Raw genomic sequence first — 15,068 nt, 5'->3', positions numbered from 1 at the left:
TGGCCTGACTCCCACCCACCAGGGGGCAGGGACAGGGTGGGTGCAGAGGGGTGCAGGGTGGCAGCTGTGGCCACCTAGGGCCAGGGTAGGGAACAGCACGGCAGAGCCAGGCTGGGCGGGCTGGGCCTGAGGGCGCTGCATCTTCGGGTCTGAGGTCTCAGAGGGGCTTCACACTGACCCACAGCGAGCAAAGGAAAACCGCAGGCTTCTCCCCTTTCCCAGAGTTGGCACCTGCACTCCTGGGCTTAGTCCCACATGGCGTCCTGAGCCAGAGGTACCAGGGTAGCAGAAGGGACAGGCTGCAAATCTGGCTCTGCCCACCTGGGGCGGGCACTGGCTCTTGCACCCGCTGCCCTGGGTCCCCATGGCCCGCCTGGATCCCCACGGCCTGCCCCGGGTCCCCACGGTGCCTACCACACTCCTCTTGGCAGTGTCCTCCAAGGACTGGGTCACTCTTAGCCTCTGTTTAAACCGCATCTGCTCAATGTCACTGGCCCTCAGGCTGCCGAATTTCTACAGGTCAGAGGTGACACTGTGAGACCAGGCCTGGCAGAGCGAGGGCCGCCCCACTGCTCAGGCATGGAGGCCTGGCCACACGGCCCAAGGGGTGCTGACCTCATAGGACGCTTTCAGGAGGTCGAAGACGTCCACCTCTGCAGGAGGGTCATCCCCGCTGGTTAGCAACGCATGCAGGTGGGGGATCGGGGGTGAGACACTCTGCTTGTTGATCACATTGTCCAGGTACCTGAAAGGTAGGGGACAGCTGTGTGGCCAGGCCAGGAGTGGAGACCAAGGCCTCGCCCCCAGCTTAGACGGAACACCAACTCTGTGGGTGCCAGGCTGTCTCTGGGGTCCTACGGGTGGGTCCCCAGATGCTGTCTGGATGGGAAGACGACATGCTTCCTTCCCAGGGACGGAAGGGTTGTGTTCCATAAGGCTGGGGTCAGGCCTGCTGTGTGGTGTCCACAGGGCCCAGGGACGCTGGCTGCTGGTACAGTGCTGGGGAGAGGCTGTCCCTCAGGCACCTGGCGTGCGCTGGCCTGTGCTGGCCCTCTAGGCTGTCTGGGCAGAGCCTGACAGCAGTGGTGGCTGGTCCCCATGCCCAAGGGCCGGGCCCTGTTCCCAGTCAGGCTCTTGCTCCTGAGAGGCCTGAAAGCCAGTCTCAGACGCAGAGGAAGGAGGTGACAACCTTGCCAGCTCTATGGGGTCCCAGTTGGCACCTGGCGGCTCAGGGGACAGCAGCAGTGTCCCAGCCCTCTCTGGTGGCCGGAGCACTTCCGATTCAGCAAATGCACCCACGCAGGCTGGCGGGGTTGTACAGAGCGAGTTGAGATGGGGCTGGGGCTGGTCAGGCAGGGAGCTTGGCTCTCTGTACAGAGGGCCACGGGTACAAGACAGCCCCCCAGGGGCCGGCAGGCGGTGTGGTGGTAACAGGTGCTAGACTCCCACATGGCTGATCGTGGTTCAGGTCCCAGACCTGGTGGCTTGCTTTCTCTCCCTCTCTCACCCTCACTCTGTCCCTCTTTGGTCAAAATAAATAAATAAATAAATAAATAAATAAATAAATAGATAGATAGATAGATAGATAAATAGATAAATAGATAGATAGATAGATAGACAGACAGATAGATAAGCAAAGAGAGCTCCCCAGGTCCCAGCAGGGACAGAGCCAGAGCTTGTCAGAAAAGGTGCCATGGGACGCTGGCAGCTGGGAGTCCTGGGCAGAGAAAGTACCCAGGATGAAGCAGGTCTGGCCTAGGGCAGGAGGTCATGGGCCTGCCTAGGGACAGGGGGGGGGTGGAGGAGGAGCTGGACCCCAAGAGAATCTATGGGGGCCAGGGTGTAGGAGCGGTAGGACAGCGGGGGGATGCAGGAGGACTGAGCCTCGGTGTGGCCAATGGTGTCCGCTCCTTCGGTGTCATGGCGAGGCCAGACGGGAGTGGGGCCCTTTGTGGAAACAGAGGCCTTCTATAAAGTGCCATCTCACGACTGCCCACGGAATGGTTCTGTCTAGCTCATGTCCTTGGCACGCATCTCGGCCGCAGCCCTGCAGCGGGGGTGCAGGCACTCGGGCCCAGCTGTGCTTCCTTTCAGAGCTTTGTCCCTGTGAGCAGGCCTCATCTCCCACTAGAAAGGAAGCTCTTGCCCTGGGGTGTCCCCACTGGTGACCGAGCAGCCCAGGGCTGGGGACGGGCAGGAGGCTGGCGTGGTCACCTGCCCAGGACGGTCATGGCCTCGCCTTCGTCACTGCAGTGCAGCAGCTGGTCTGAGTTGGCATCCAGGACGGCCAAGGCCACCTGCAGGATGACCTTGATGCCCTCGTAGAAGAAGCAGTCGACGATGACCACGGCGCTCTCGAAGGGCATGACGCTGAGGAAGAGGGTCAGGAACCAGGGCAGCGAGATGCTGGAGATGACCCCCAGGTCCTGCATCTGCCCCGCCAGCTGGGGCAGGAAGTCCCTCGCCAGCTCTTCAAAGATGCCCTGGTCCACCAGGGCCCCTGTGGGGAGGACAGCGCAGGCTGAGCACACGCCATGGCCCTGGGGGCCTGCGGGCTCTGGGTCCGAGCTGCAGGGAGCCACAGGGTCCCTGTGCACCCCCGGCCCTGCAGCAATTCTCACAGTGCAGGCTGGGGTGGGGCTGGGGGGAGGACGGAGAGAACGAGAAAGGAAAATGAGATACTCTTTCTCAGGCCCCTGGACTTGAATCTTCTGGTGGGGAAATGCCACCTTCTCCCTGACACATCGAAAGCAACGATGGCTGGTGACCCGTGTCCTGTCCTGGTGCCTGTGAGCAGGTGTGACTCCGAAGGTCCCCAACAGTGGGGACTGAGAGCACAACAGAGAAAGGACACGGACAGTGGACTGCACCCGCTGCGGAAGGATGTGCTGGGTGTGAGCCGTGGTGCGGGGAGATCTGACAGACATAGCACTGCCACACTGGGTCGCGGGCACTGGGGGTGCGCACGGCGCACACCACACTCTCCAGGTGTGTTTTCGTTTTCATTTTTTTAGATTTTTGCCATAGGTCGTGTCACTTGAGAGAGACAGAGGGCCAGAGCGGAAAGAGGAGGAAGGTGAGACGTCCCCTAGGGAAGCCGCGCCGCGGTCCCGTCTCCATCCTCTCGGTGTCCGGGCACGCACACGCAGCGGACTTGATTCCCAGCGGTTGGGACTGGGACTCGAACCCTGCAGCTGGCTATGTGGCACCTAGTGCCTTGACCAGCATGCCTTCGGCTGGCTCCAATACACTCTCTAGTTTTGACACTGGGCATTCTCTATACTACGACAGCTCAGGAGAAGTTAGAGAGCTGGAATTCAGGCTCTAGGTGGACTTTAACGATCACCACGTGTAATATCCTCCCAATCTCGCTGCCGCAACCCCCAGGGAAACCACACCTGCCAGGGGGAGTCTGGGCCCTGGGGCAGATGGCTGGGGTCCGGGTTAGGCTCCCAACTTTCTGGCCGCAGGACTGCTCTCAGCTCCCTAGCCTGGATGGGCAGTCAGTGTGCTGTCTGCAGGACGGCCAGGGGGTCGGAGCACCCCGTGGACAGGACCGGCACCCCATGGGGAGCCATGATGGGGTGCAGACACTCAGGCAGGCAGCCAGGGAGTCCTGGGGACACCCGCTGGCTAGGGGGAGCCACAGGGGGCAGGTGTGGGGACTTAGGCAGGATGCCCGGGACACCTGCCCGCCACAGGGAGCCACAGTGGAGGGTGGACTTGTGGCAGGGAGCCTGGGGGTGGGGCGGGGGAGCTGAGATGCAGGCAGGGAGCCCACACTCACCCAGCACCCTGGAGTTGTAGTAGTCGGGCAGCATGCGTTCGCAGAGCGCCACCAGGAGCCAGAAGGCCTCCTCCTCGCTGCCGTAGAGCAGGAGCACCGAGGTCACTATGTTCATGGCCTGCAGGCACAGGGACAGGAGGGGCGGTGCACTGTGGCCACCAGGTCCAGGGGTCCCCTCCCCACAGACCACGCCGAGCTCCTGCCGCAAGTCTGGCCAGGGCGGCCATCCCAGTACCACTCTGGGAACTGCCCAAAGGCCACCTGCAGGACCGATTGGACACAGTGTCTCCGATGTCTCCCAACTGCCAGAGGCCGCCACACTGGCACGGTACCTCTGTGGGCACGTCCCGGTCGGAGTGTGTTGCTGGGCCCAGCCGGAAGGCCAGAGCCTTGAACCAAGGCAGCGCCTCCTGGGCTGCAGGGAGGCTGAGGTCAAGAGGGGGCGCACACTCACATTAGCAGTGAGTGGCTGAGGCCTCAAAGCTGGCAAATTATTTTTAAAAATCACTTTATGCCGCCACACCTGCCTCCTGCGGATCAGTAATTTGGCATTTAGGATGCGGATCTGACAGAGCGAGGGCTCATCTGATGTTGCCAGCGGGCTCATGCGCTCACCAGAGAGAGACAGAGGGACACACAGAGCAGGACAGGAAAGCACCCCGCGGAGCAGTCACACGGCGACCCCTCTCCTGTCACGTGTACACAGCCCCTCCGACCGTTACTGTGACACTGAAAGCCACTGAAAGCCGGACTGTGGCAGGTGCCGACGGGAGTGGACAGCCCGGAGCCCTGAGACGTGCTGGGAACCTTCCAGAGCGCAGCTGGGTGGGAGACCTGGAGGCCCATTGCCAAGTTAAACACAGAACCCCCCGTGGGCCGGCAGTCCTGCCAGAGTGGGAGCAGAGACCTGGGGCGCAGCACACCCCGTCCCTGCTGCACCCCTCCTGAGCGCTGGGGTGTCGTGTGCACGGCAGTGGACGACGGGTGTCCACGTTTTTGGGGAACGCAGTCCGCCTTGAAGGGGAGGTGGCTCCGACGTGCCGCAGCACCCGAGGACAGTGTGCTAACAAGGGGACCGTCATCGTGCAGGACAAGTACGCAGACCCTCACGTACGCCGCGGCCTGAGTGGGCCCTCACGTGCGCCGTGGCCTGAGCGGGCCCTCACGTGCGCCGTGGCCTGAGCGGGCCCTCACGTACACCGTGGTCTGAGCGGGCCCTCACATATACCATGGCCTGAGCGGGCCCTCACGTACACCGTGGTCTGAGCGGGCCCTCACATATACCATGGCCTGAGCGGGCCCTCACGTACGCTGTGGCCTGAGCAGGGTTCGGACAGAAAGTGACAATGGCTGTCCCGGGCTCTGGGAAGGAGGTGTAGGAACTGTTTAGTGGGGACGGAGTTCTAGTTTGGAAGATGAAAACGTGCTGGAGATGAGGGTGGCGACAGCTGCATGACGTGAGTTTACACAGCGCTGCTGAACGTCACGCTTGAGAAAGGGTTACCATGGCCGGTTATATACCGTGCAAATACAGGTTTCAATTTGCCAGAGGCGTGTGTACGTGCAGAGGGTGGCAGGAGTGGGAGGGAGAGAAAGTGACAGAGCGGTACACAGGGTGGGGATGGCGGCCACGGTGCGACCCCTTCTCCATTCTCCTTTCGGGATTTTGGGCATGCGTTCCACACGCCTGGCATGATTTTCAAGCTGCTGGGTCAGGATGTGAACCCTGCAGTTGGCCACGTGGGAGCCAGCCACCTTCACTTCCATGCCAACAGCTGGACCTGCTACGCATAATTTAATTTTTAAAAATATGGCCAGGGCCAGCAGATGGCATAATGGCTATGTCGCTGGACTCCCACATGGCCAAGACCCAGTGGCTTGAAATTCACACCAGGTATGTGTGCATGCATGCCCCAAATCCTGAGAGAATGCCGGGACTGTGGTGTGGCCATCCCCCTAGAAGGTGATTTCTCGCTGTCTTTCTGACTCCGTCTCTCTGGTGAATGCACACACCCTATAGCAAAATCTCTTACAAACAAAACAAAACAAAACAACCCACTAGGACGCAGACCTGAAGCACACAGAGCACAACTTGGTTTGCGGCATGGGGCTGAGAGGAGCCGCGGCTTTAAATGATGTCTCCTGGGACCGGGCTCCCTCCTGGGGGCAGGGGCAGCATCGCAGGTATGAGACGCCAGCACGCAGGCCCAAGGCCGCGGAGCCCCTCAGCCCCTGACCTGGCAGTAGCCGATGCTGGGATTCCGGAAGGCATAGGCGGTCAGTACGCGGCGGAGTGCGGCGATCCCGAGCTCGTTCTGGAAGGCAGGGTGCTCCGGCATGGAGCGGTGGAGGTCCCGCTCAATCTCCTCTGTGGCCAGGCTGTACTTCCCCACGGACTTCCGCACCAGCTCCGCATAGTAGCCGGGGTGAGTCACCATCTCATTCCAGGCCCCTGGGGAGACAGGCAGGGGTGGCTCTCTCCTGTTCCCGGAGCTCTGGACAAGAGAAGGGCCGGCTGGAGACCTCAGTGCCCCACAGAGGGAGGTGGGATTCAGGGGTCCACTCTGGGGTGTGGGCACAGTCCCCATGACTGTCCTGGCAGGGCCACCCCACCCGTGAGGTTGCATAGCTAGCTGCCCTACCCTCTCCTGAAAGGCTCCTAGTGGCCAAGGGTGTGAGCGAGGTCAGGGCCTAGAACCTGTGCCTCTCCCTGTGGGCAGGTGGCGCCCACCCCAACACCTGCCCCTCAGCACCCCCTGGTGGGCAACTGCTCACAGCCCAGAGCCTGGGGCCCTGCAGCTCACGCCTGGTTGACTTCCGGATGTGGAGGGCCCTGGAGCCCTGGAGGGAGCTGGGGGCCGTGTCTGGTGCTCACCGGAGAAGAGGAGCCACAGCTCCCCCCGGAGGCCCTCGGGGATGCCCTTGAGCACCAGCTCCCGGGTCTTGGCCGTCCGGTACATGCACACTCCGCGGCCGTACTCGAAGAAGTGGATGTTCCACGACTCCTCCTTCATCTTCTCCTTGGCCTGAGGGAGGAGCACCCAGAATCTGGAGGCTGAAGCGCGACTCAGAGAGCTGAGACCCGGGGACGGGACCCCTCCTGCCCGCGGGGCAGAGCCCAAGCCAGCCAGCCAGCCGAGCGAGAGTGGGCCGGCCGCCCTGAGGATGCTGGGGAGAGGCAGGCCCGGCTAGGCAGGGCCTGAGTGTCCTCCTGTGGCGTCAGGACCACTACCGGCCCGGGCGGCCTTGCCTTCAGAGCCCGGGAGCCCACGGAGGCGGCACCTGCAAGCTGCCGGTGGCTGGGAGGCGTCCCGGGTACCTAGCTTGGTGCCTGCCAAGTACACCCTAGGAGGGCACTTCTCACAGGCGGGCCCCAGGCGTGACCCCAGAGGCCACCTCTAGCCGTCTCCCTGAGGAGCAAAGCACCAGCACCCCAGCCTCACCCCCTTGGCGCCAAGGTCCTCCATGGGCGAGTTGGTCTGGAAGAGTTTGAGCAGGCCCTGGGAGGCGGTGGGTGGTTCCTGTGCACAGAGGCTTGGGCAGCTGCTGAGCGGGGAGGCCGGGCTGCCGGGCTGCTCCGACAGCTCCTGAGGGGTCGGGGAGGCCTAGGTGAGACAGAGGGATGGGCCCAATCACTGTGCTGCCAGTCACCTCCACTGTGCTGTCACTCCGGCAAGGGAAGGGACACAGCGGGAAGGGAGGGACAGTGTAGGAAGGGAGGGACAGTGAGAGAAGGGAGGGATGGGGCGAGAAGGGAAGGACAGGGCAGTAAGGGAGGGAAGGTGCAAGAAGGGAGGGAGGGGGCGGGAAGGGAGAGCCTGGCTGAGCCAGAGGCCACCCTCCCCAGCTTTTGCCTCCCGGGTGGCCGGGCACCGGGCTTTCCTCCCTGTTCCAGGCCGCCCACTCTGATGAAGCCTCCCAGGGGAGAGGGGTGTGGGGGCTCAGACCGTTCCCCTTCTCCCAGTGAGGTTGGGCAAGGACCGCGGAAGCCCCAAGGACAGCACTCAGAGCCCGGACACTGCCTGAACGCCGGCCTCCGTCACAGAGGAAGCGGAAGGCCCCCAGCCGGAGGCTGGCCCCAGGCTTCGAGTTCCTGCGTAATTACTGCAATGCAACCCAACTTTTTTTGGAAAGACAGAAAAAAGACAGAAAGACAGAAAGAAGCATCGCAACCTCTTAGCGGTATGTCTCTTGTAAAGAAAAACTGTGGGCCAGCAGGCGGCACGGCGGTTAAGGTGGCTGGATCCCACATGGCCGACTGCGCGGTTCAAGTCCAGGAGCCGGAAGCCTCAGAAACATGCTGGGTGTGTGAGCGCTGCTCCAAATCCCAAGAGGATGGAGAAGGGACTGTGGCTTGCCCCACCCCCACCCCGGGTTATTTCTCACTCTCTCTCTCTCTCTGTCCCCACAAGTGCACATGCCCTCTGACAATTAAAAAGTAAATACTAAAAATTTTAATATATGCACAACGTACGTGCCTCGGGGTAGGCTGGACAAGTGACAAGGGTCGGGGCGGGGGTGGCTGGGACAGGCTCTCACTGCACACAGCGGGGTCTTCCCAGCTCTGACAAATCACCCTCTGAGAGGGCCAGGCCTACAGGAGGGGTCAGCCCCGGTGGGCAGATGGACGGTGGCCCAGCTCCCTGGCCCGACCACCCGCTGCTCCCGGGGCTCTCACCTCTGGGGCTGGGGCCACAAGGCCGGCTCTGCTGCCCCAGCTGTGGCCGCCCGGCTGTCTGGACGGCGTTCTCTGGAGGAAGTCAGAGATCCTCTGAACCAGGAAATCGCGGTCCTTCAGGTTGGCAAACAGGAAGGTCATTTTGCTCTTCGTGCTGATGGACAGGGGGCTGGGCAGGACGCTGGAGCTGTCGGCTTTCTCCACGATGGTCACCTGCGAAGCCAAAAGCAGCCTCTTGGGCACCTGCATCTCAGGACGCAGTTGGACGAGCTCTGGGAGCTGAGGCCGCGGGTCCTGAACCTCTCCACGGCCCAAGTGGACTTGCGTGCCCCACGTGACCTGAGGCAGCCGCTGCCCGTCCAACCTGGCCTCTGCCTGCTGATGGGTGCCACCCCACAGGCCTCCCAGCGATGAGGATGAGCGGACAGCCCTCACCGGCTTCCCGCAGGGGCCAGGGCGTCCTCTATTCGCTGCCCGGAGAGCTGCCCTCAGGCTCGGCTCAGCAAGTGCGTCCCCGCTGTGTCCTGGCGCAGCAGGCCTGCTCGGGGGGTGGAGGGCAGCACGGGGTGGCCGGGCGCAGCTACGTGTGGAACTGCGCGTGGTACTCACGTGAGCGTGTGCAGCTGTACGGCACGGGTGTGTGGTATGTGTGTGCATGTGTGCTGACAGGAGCACGTGTGCATGTGTGTTGTGTGTGCACATGTTGGCATGTGAGGGCAGAGGGCTGAGGGGTGCAGCTCACTGCCGGTCTCCCAGCCACAGGAGGCAGCTGGGGCCTCCTCCCAGGAGACCCTGGAGTCCATGCAGGGCGCCAGCGTGCTCAGACTGCATTTTAAATCTCGCTGGCAGTGGGGCGGGCGACACAATGGTCAGGTGCGGCGAGGCCCCCGAGCGGCCCAGGTGGACGACAGGCTTTTGGCAGTGGCTGCAGGGGAGGCTGAGCTCCGGGGCAGGCTCCCGTGTGTCGGGTTGGGCTGCAGTGAGGGATGAAGTGAGGGGAGGCCCAGCTTCACCTGAGCAAGGGATGGAGGGGCCCCTTCCCTGGGGAGGTCCCGAAGGGCAGGGGCAGGGAAGGATGCAAGGGCCCACGAGACTGGCAGCACTGGCTCTGAGCGAAGGCACTCCGGGGGGGCCCAGGCAGGACGCCACGGAGCTGGCCGTTAGGGAGGGGCAGTGCTGGGCTGGGGACAGCCTCCACCCTGGGCAGGGTGGGTTGGGGTCTGCCTCCACTCTGGCCAGGCGCAGGGCTCTGACGAGAGTGTGGACCAGCCCTCCAGAGCGGGTTGGCCAGAACATCAAAGACCCACAGAAGAGCAGCCTGCTCTGGCCTGGGGCCAGGCCAGCACGCGCCCGGACAGGCCCCACGGTCCTGGTGCCCAGGGAGCGGGGAGGGGCAGGCTGTGCCTGGGCCTTGGGAGCTACGTCTCTTCCGAGTCTTTTGCCCGACTCCCCTGGGGAAACCCAGGCAGCGCATAGCCACAGCTACTCGGGCTCTGCACAAAGGCCCACAGGCCGACAGCTTGGGTTTCTTTCTTTCCATCTTTTTTTAAACACTTTTGCCATAGGGTGCATGTGTTCGTAGGAGAGAGAGAGGGAAAGTGAGAAATCACCCCCAGGGGGATGGCCCTTCTGCAATCCCTTCTCCTCCAGCCTCCTCTCAGGATTCTGGGTACACACACGTGCCTAGAGTGAGTTCCAGGCTGCTGCTGGATTTGGGGCTTGAACCGTGGTCATCCATGTGGGAGTCCAGTGCCTTAACCACCATGCCACCTGCTCACCCCAGCTCTGGGTTTTTAATAGAATCCAAATGCTGTGATTTGAGTAATAGCTTAAGAACCTCGCTATGCTTCCCAGAACTGGCGAGCCGGTGCCAGGGGGAATAGCTGTGGGCCTGGCCAACCTCAGGCCCACCTGGGCCTCCTCACTGCCTACACCCTTTACTCAGGGAGGACAGAGGACTGATTTCCCCAGGAACTGTGGAAGCCCAAGGAAGCTGAGAAACAGACCCTCGGACAGGCGAGGGATGGGCTCCGAGGCTGCTGAGGCTGGAGCCGCAGCCTAGGTACCTGTGTTGCGCAGGACTGGTGAGGGGCCCCAGAGAGTGACATGTGGGGACAGGTCATCTACAGCAGCTGAGACAGCAAGGCCTTGCCAAATTCAAAGGTAGGGCCCGGGAAGGGAAGATGGGTGGGTGCTCACCTGCAGGGGTCCCGGGACTCTGAGGTTCCAACTGGGAAGCTTTCCTGGCACCAGGCCATAGGCGAGGCGACCCTCTGGAGCGCCACCCCTCCCACCCCCACCTCCACTGTACGCCCCCGCCCCTCCCGCCCCCACCTCCCCCATGCCTGTGCCACCTGGCTCGGTCGGGAGGGCTGACACACTGCGCACCTTCCCTGAGCCCCAGGGACACTGAGGCTGCCAGGTGGGGGCTCCTGCCATGTGCACGGCAGCGAGCCAGGGCAGGGTGGCATGGCTGTCCCTGGGCCGGAGTGTAGGCTGGCAGCCTGGCCCACGGGAGAGGCGCTCACCTCCCTCAGGGGGATGATGAGGTGGCAGGCGTCCTCCTCCCTGCTGGCAAAGCAGACGTAGTTGTTGGAGATGAACATGTGGCCCGCGATGTGCAGCTTGTTGAAAGGCGTCCACAGGGTGCAGCTCGTGTGGCCGTCCAGCCGCTCGTCCCGGGGCAGCCGGAAGGTGGCACGGTAGCACTCATTCTTGGCTCGGGCGTCCAGGTCTCTGGGAAAGGAGGACGGGGAGACAGGGATGGAAGGAAAGGGATGAGGGTTGGGCCTGTTTCCACGCTGAATTCTGCACCCTGCGGGCCTCCCGTGGGGTCGTCCCCAGGGGCCATTTGTGTACGTGCACGACCAGGCAGGACGAGCGACCCCACTGGCCAGCAGACGGACGCCGCCAGCTGCCTCCAGTACCGAGCCCCTGCGCTCGGCGCTGCCCCGGCTGGGCCCACGCTGCTGATTCCCTCTGGGAAGACCTCACCCCAGCTCAGACCCAGACAGGAGCCCCGTGAGGGGGACACGCATGGGGCTGCTGCCCGGCAGACGTGCTCGCGTGTACGCCCGACGGCCGGGGAGGCGGTGGCCCTTACCCCCCGTAGCTGTCTACACAAGCAGCTCTCCCCAGATTCCAAGGGAGCCTCCTGCCTGCCGTGGGCCGCCAGCAGCCTGACCAGGGCCTGGCTACACACCCTGACAGTGCCTAGCACTGCTCCCAGCCCTGCTCCTCTGCTTTCTGGAAGGTCCCCACTGCCCCCTGTTCCGTGCATCACTGGGGTGACATCCTGGCACTGGGTTCTGGTCCTGCCAAGTCCCAGAGCCTGTGCCCTGGCTAGTCTGTGGTGGTAACGGAACCCACAAGTATGCATGCAGCTGGAGGCCCTGGATACTGGAGTTCCTGGCCGGCCTGTGGGTCTCTGTGAAGCCACAGCTCAGAGCATATGTGGGTGTGAGCAGAAGGGCTGGCTGGCACGAGCCGCTCCTCCGACTAGCAGTCCCCAGTGGGGTGCTCTGACCTCAGGCCTACACATGGCTGGACGCCTTGCAACACGCTGCACGTCCCGCGCCAGAGTGGCTGTAGACCCTAAGGCCAGGCCCAGCTGGGAGGGGTCTCGAGCAGCACCGTCAGCCTGCGCTGGAGCTCAGGTTTGCCAGCGCCTTCCAGATGCGGCCCATAGGGACCTGGAGCACGCAGGCTGCCTGACCGGTGGTTCACACCCTGGCCCCGCTCTAGCAGAGGGACCTCTGTGAGCCACTCAGGCTGTGCCTTGCCTTCCTCCCTGAGACCTAGGGATGGCAAGAGCACTGTCCCTCCTCCAGGCCACCGGAAAGTGAGGCGCCTCCTCTGCATCAGTGGAGGGGTCAGGACACCTGCTGCCCGGGCAAGGGTCCACCGGCCCGCGCACTGGCCTCCTTGGGGGGCCGGCCTGTGCGGGGTGCAGGCCTCCCCACTCAGCTGGGCGCCAGGTCTTGCAGGCTCAGCGCATCTGCTCGGGGGCCTGTGCCTGCACTGGGGCCCTCCCAGCCCTGCAGGGCAACGCACCGCTTCAGAGCCGAGATGTTCTTGTGCGGCCGGTTGGGTCTGGGCAGGGGTTTGTCCTCCAGGAAGCTCTCGTTGTCCAGCAGCTGCCGCATGGCCAGGTTGGCCAGCTGCTCCATGAGCTTGAAGGTCTCGCCGATGTTGAGGAACATGGAGAAGAAGAGCTCCTGGTCTCGGGTGTCCACGCGGATGCTCTCGGGGAAGAGCAGGGTGGCATTCTTCTCCAGCCGCGTGACATCCACCCACTGCACCACCAGGCTCACTGGACGGGCCAGGACAGACACAGCACGCGTTAACGTCGGGCAGGCGAGGCCCCGACTCCTGATGGGCGGGCCCACTGGAGGGAGCTACACCCTGAGGGAGGTGCTTGTGCCTGGCTGCGCTGGCAACGTGCCTAGGCACCAGGCCCCGGGGCTCTGCACCTCCCAGAGCAGCCACTCTATGGCGTTGGCCCCACAGATGGCCGAGCAGTGAGGTGGACACACGTGCGGAGGTGACAACCCAGGTGTCCACAGAGGGCGGGCACACCGAAGGGGACAGAGTCCCAGTGTGGGTGACCGGCACCAAACACGCTGCCTGCCTGGGAAAGCGGTGTTGGGGGAAAGCAGCCGGGCGGAGGATGGAAGCCTGCTCTGAGTGGTGAGGGGTGGGGCTTGGGGGCGGCGGCTGCTCAAAGGCTAAAGCCCTGCAAGCTCTTTCTGGGCGTGACAGTGGCAATGTAGGGGGCTGACCACCAGAGAGGCCTGCGGGTGGGACTGCGGCAGGTGACGAAGTGAACGTGTCCATGATCCTAAGCCAGAGTCCCTCGGGGAGGAAGCGTGCCCCTGAGAACGCTGACCCGAGGGAGGCCCGTGCCTCCATGTGCAGAGCCCTGGAAGGCTGTAGACCGCTGTCTGCAGGTGGGGTCTGGGCACTCCCTGTGGGCTGGCGGGGTGACACCTGGCTTGGGGAGCTCCTCAGACGGGTGTGAAGACTGCTGGTGCTCAGAGGAGGGAGGCCTGCAGGGACTCTGGCATTTGGAGAGGTGGGGAGGTCCCTGGAGGTGAGATGGGGTGTGAGGGCAGGGAGCAGTGGACGGAGCTGGGGCACCGCGGCCTGAGGGGTGCTGTCCCAGTGCACTGGCCTGGCCGTGCTCACCTTCTTTCCCCAGCAGGAAGGAGTAGAAGCACAGGTGGTGGACGGTCAAGTAGAGCCAGCCCTGCCGGGGCACGCGGCCCTTCCAGAAGCTGCAGGAATAGTAGTTGACCAGCTTCTCGCCCTCGGGCATCCCGAACTGCTTCCGCATCTTCAGCTCTGCCTCCTTGAACTTCCCAGGGTCCTCATCTCCCTGGGGCTGCAGGTTCTTGTTCTCTTCTGCAATAACACCCTGAGACAGAGGACTCAGTCAGCAGGCCTGGCCCGGCCTCTGTCCCCGGAGGTGCAGCAGAGAGGCCCAGGGCACCCAGGACTCCCACACCTCCACCTGGGCCGGGGATTGCACTGCAGGTTCTGGGGAGGAAGCGGCCACTCTGGGTGACTCGGAGTCGACGGCTCTGGGCCAGTCCCTGCCGCCCTGGACTGCTGTCCATCGCCAGCTCTGAGCAACAGCCTTACATAAGCGTTTGATTTTCATGGGACACGTCCCGGCCACAACTACGTAAAACGTGTGGACGGCAGGAGGTGCCCAGTGCAGGAAGTCTGCTGTGCCCTGGAGACCGCATCTGGTCTCTGGGAAGCAAACGTGCATTCCTCCCTTCAGCCTTTCTCTGCCCAAAGGGATCCCCAGCGGCCAGCTCTGGGACGTGCCGTCATCCTGGGGTCACTCTGCACTCCGCCTCCTGTACGCTGGGCTTCCACCTCGCCCCTGGCCCCAGACTGGCCACAGGGCCCGTCCACGTCTCCTTGCACTGCCGCAGTGTCGCCGAGGGGGCTGGGGACGCCACCCCGGGTAGAGCAGGCCCTAGGATGCCCAGCTCGAACGCACGCTGGATAAAGCGGTTCCAGGATGGCGCTGGGCCTCTCAGCGGCTGCGTGTCCCTCTGTCACGGGGTCACGGGCAGAGAGGACAGCACCAGCCCAGGGGGCTCCCATGAGATGGGCCTGCTGGGACAGCCAGGGAAGGGACTGGAATGTACCACCCAAAACAGACTTTTCACATCGTCCTTATTTTGAGCCGAAGCCAATTAAGCAGCAGCAAATAAAGGAGAAGGCCTTTCTCACCTCCCCTTCGTACCCGAAAGCAGGCCCAGGTGCTCCGTCACGGAGTCGGCGCCCACGGCCTGCCGTCGGTCCTGCCCCTCCTCTGCCCAGGGCTGCGGGGACCGGGCTCTAACCACGCCCTTGGGTCACTCGTGCTGGGCCTCCCCGCACACGCGCGTGCACACGGACACACGTCTATCTGTCTTGTTACAGAGCCCCAGGCAAGAACCCCGAGGCTAGGACGGAAAGAGACTTTTGCTCCCTCATCTCAGTGCCCTGTTGCACTGAGAACAAAATTAAAAATTTTATTTTTAATTTTTTTTTTAGTTTTCTGTTATAGGGCACGTGCGCTTGCCGAAGGAGAGAGACAGAGAG

At 63.2% G+C, this 15,068-nt stretch overlaps 1 protein-coding gene across 7 annotated transcripts in view; it reads right to left on the bottom strand.

Annotated features, from left to right (window-relative positions):
* The window catches only part of TBC1D9B (TBC1 domain family member 9B), a gene marked incomplete at its 5' end in the record, with an annotated part of 30,704 nt that overhangs the window by 6,853 nt on the left and 8,783 nt on the right, over nt 1-15,068 (bottom strand). For all 7 annotated transcript variants that reach the window (XM_014587467.1, XM_014587468.1, XM_014587470.1 and 4 more), the window contains 11 exon segments: nt 415-513; nt 616-745; nt 2,215-2,500; nt 3,788-3,905; nt 6,025-6,239; nt 6,663-6,813; nt 7,231-7,392; nt 8,466-8,678; nt 10,994-11,201; nt 12,519-12,777; nt 13,653-13,881. In XM_014587467.1, coding sequence (XP_014442953.1) covers nt 415-513; nt 616-745; nt 2,215-2,500; nt 3,788-3,905; nt 6,025-6,239; nt 6,663-6,813; nt 7,231-7,392; nt 8,466-8,678; nt 10,994-11,201; nt 12,519-12,777; nt 13,653-13,881 — 2,070 coding nt within the window.

This window comes from Tupaia chinensis, unplaced genomic scaffold, assembly GCF_000334495.1.
Source record: "Tupaia chinensis unplaced genomic scaffold, TupChi_1.0 Scaffold000214_1, whole genome shotgun sequence".
Taxonomy (NCBI): Eukaryota; Metazoa; Chordata; class Mammalia; order Scandentia; family Tupaiidae; genus Tupaia; species Tupaia belangeri.
Note: the sequence above shows the minus strand (reverse complement) of the source record. Positions and strands in the feature narration are given on the sequence as shown.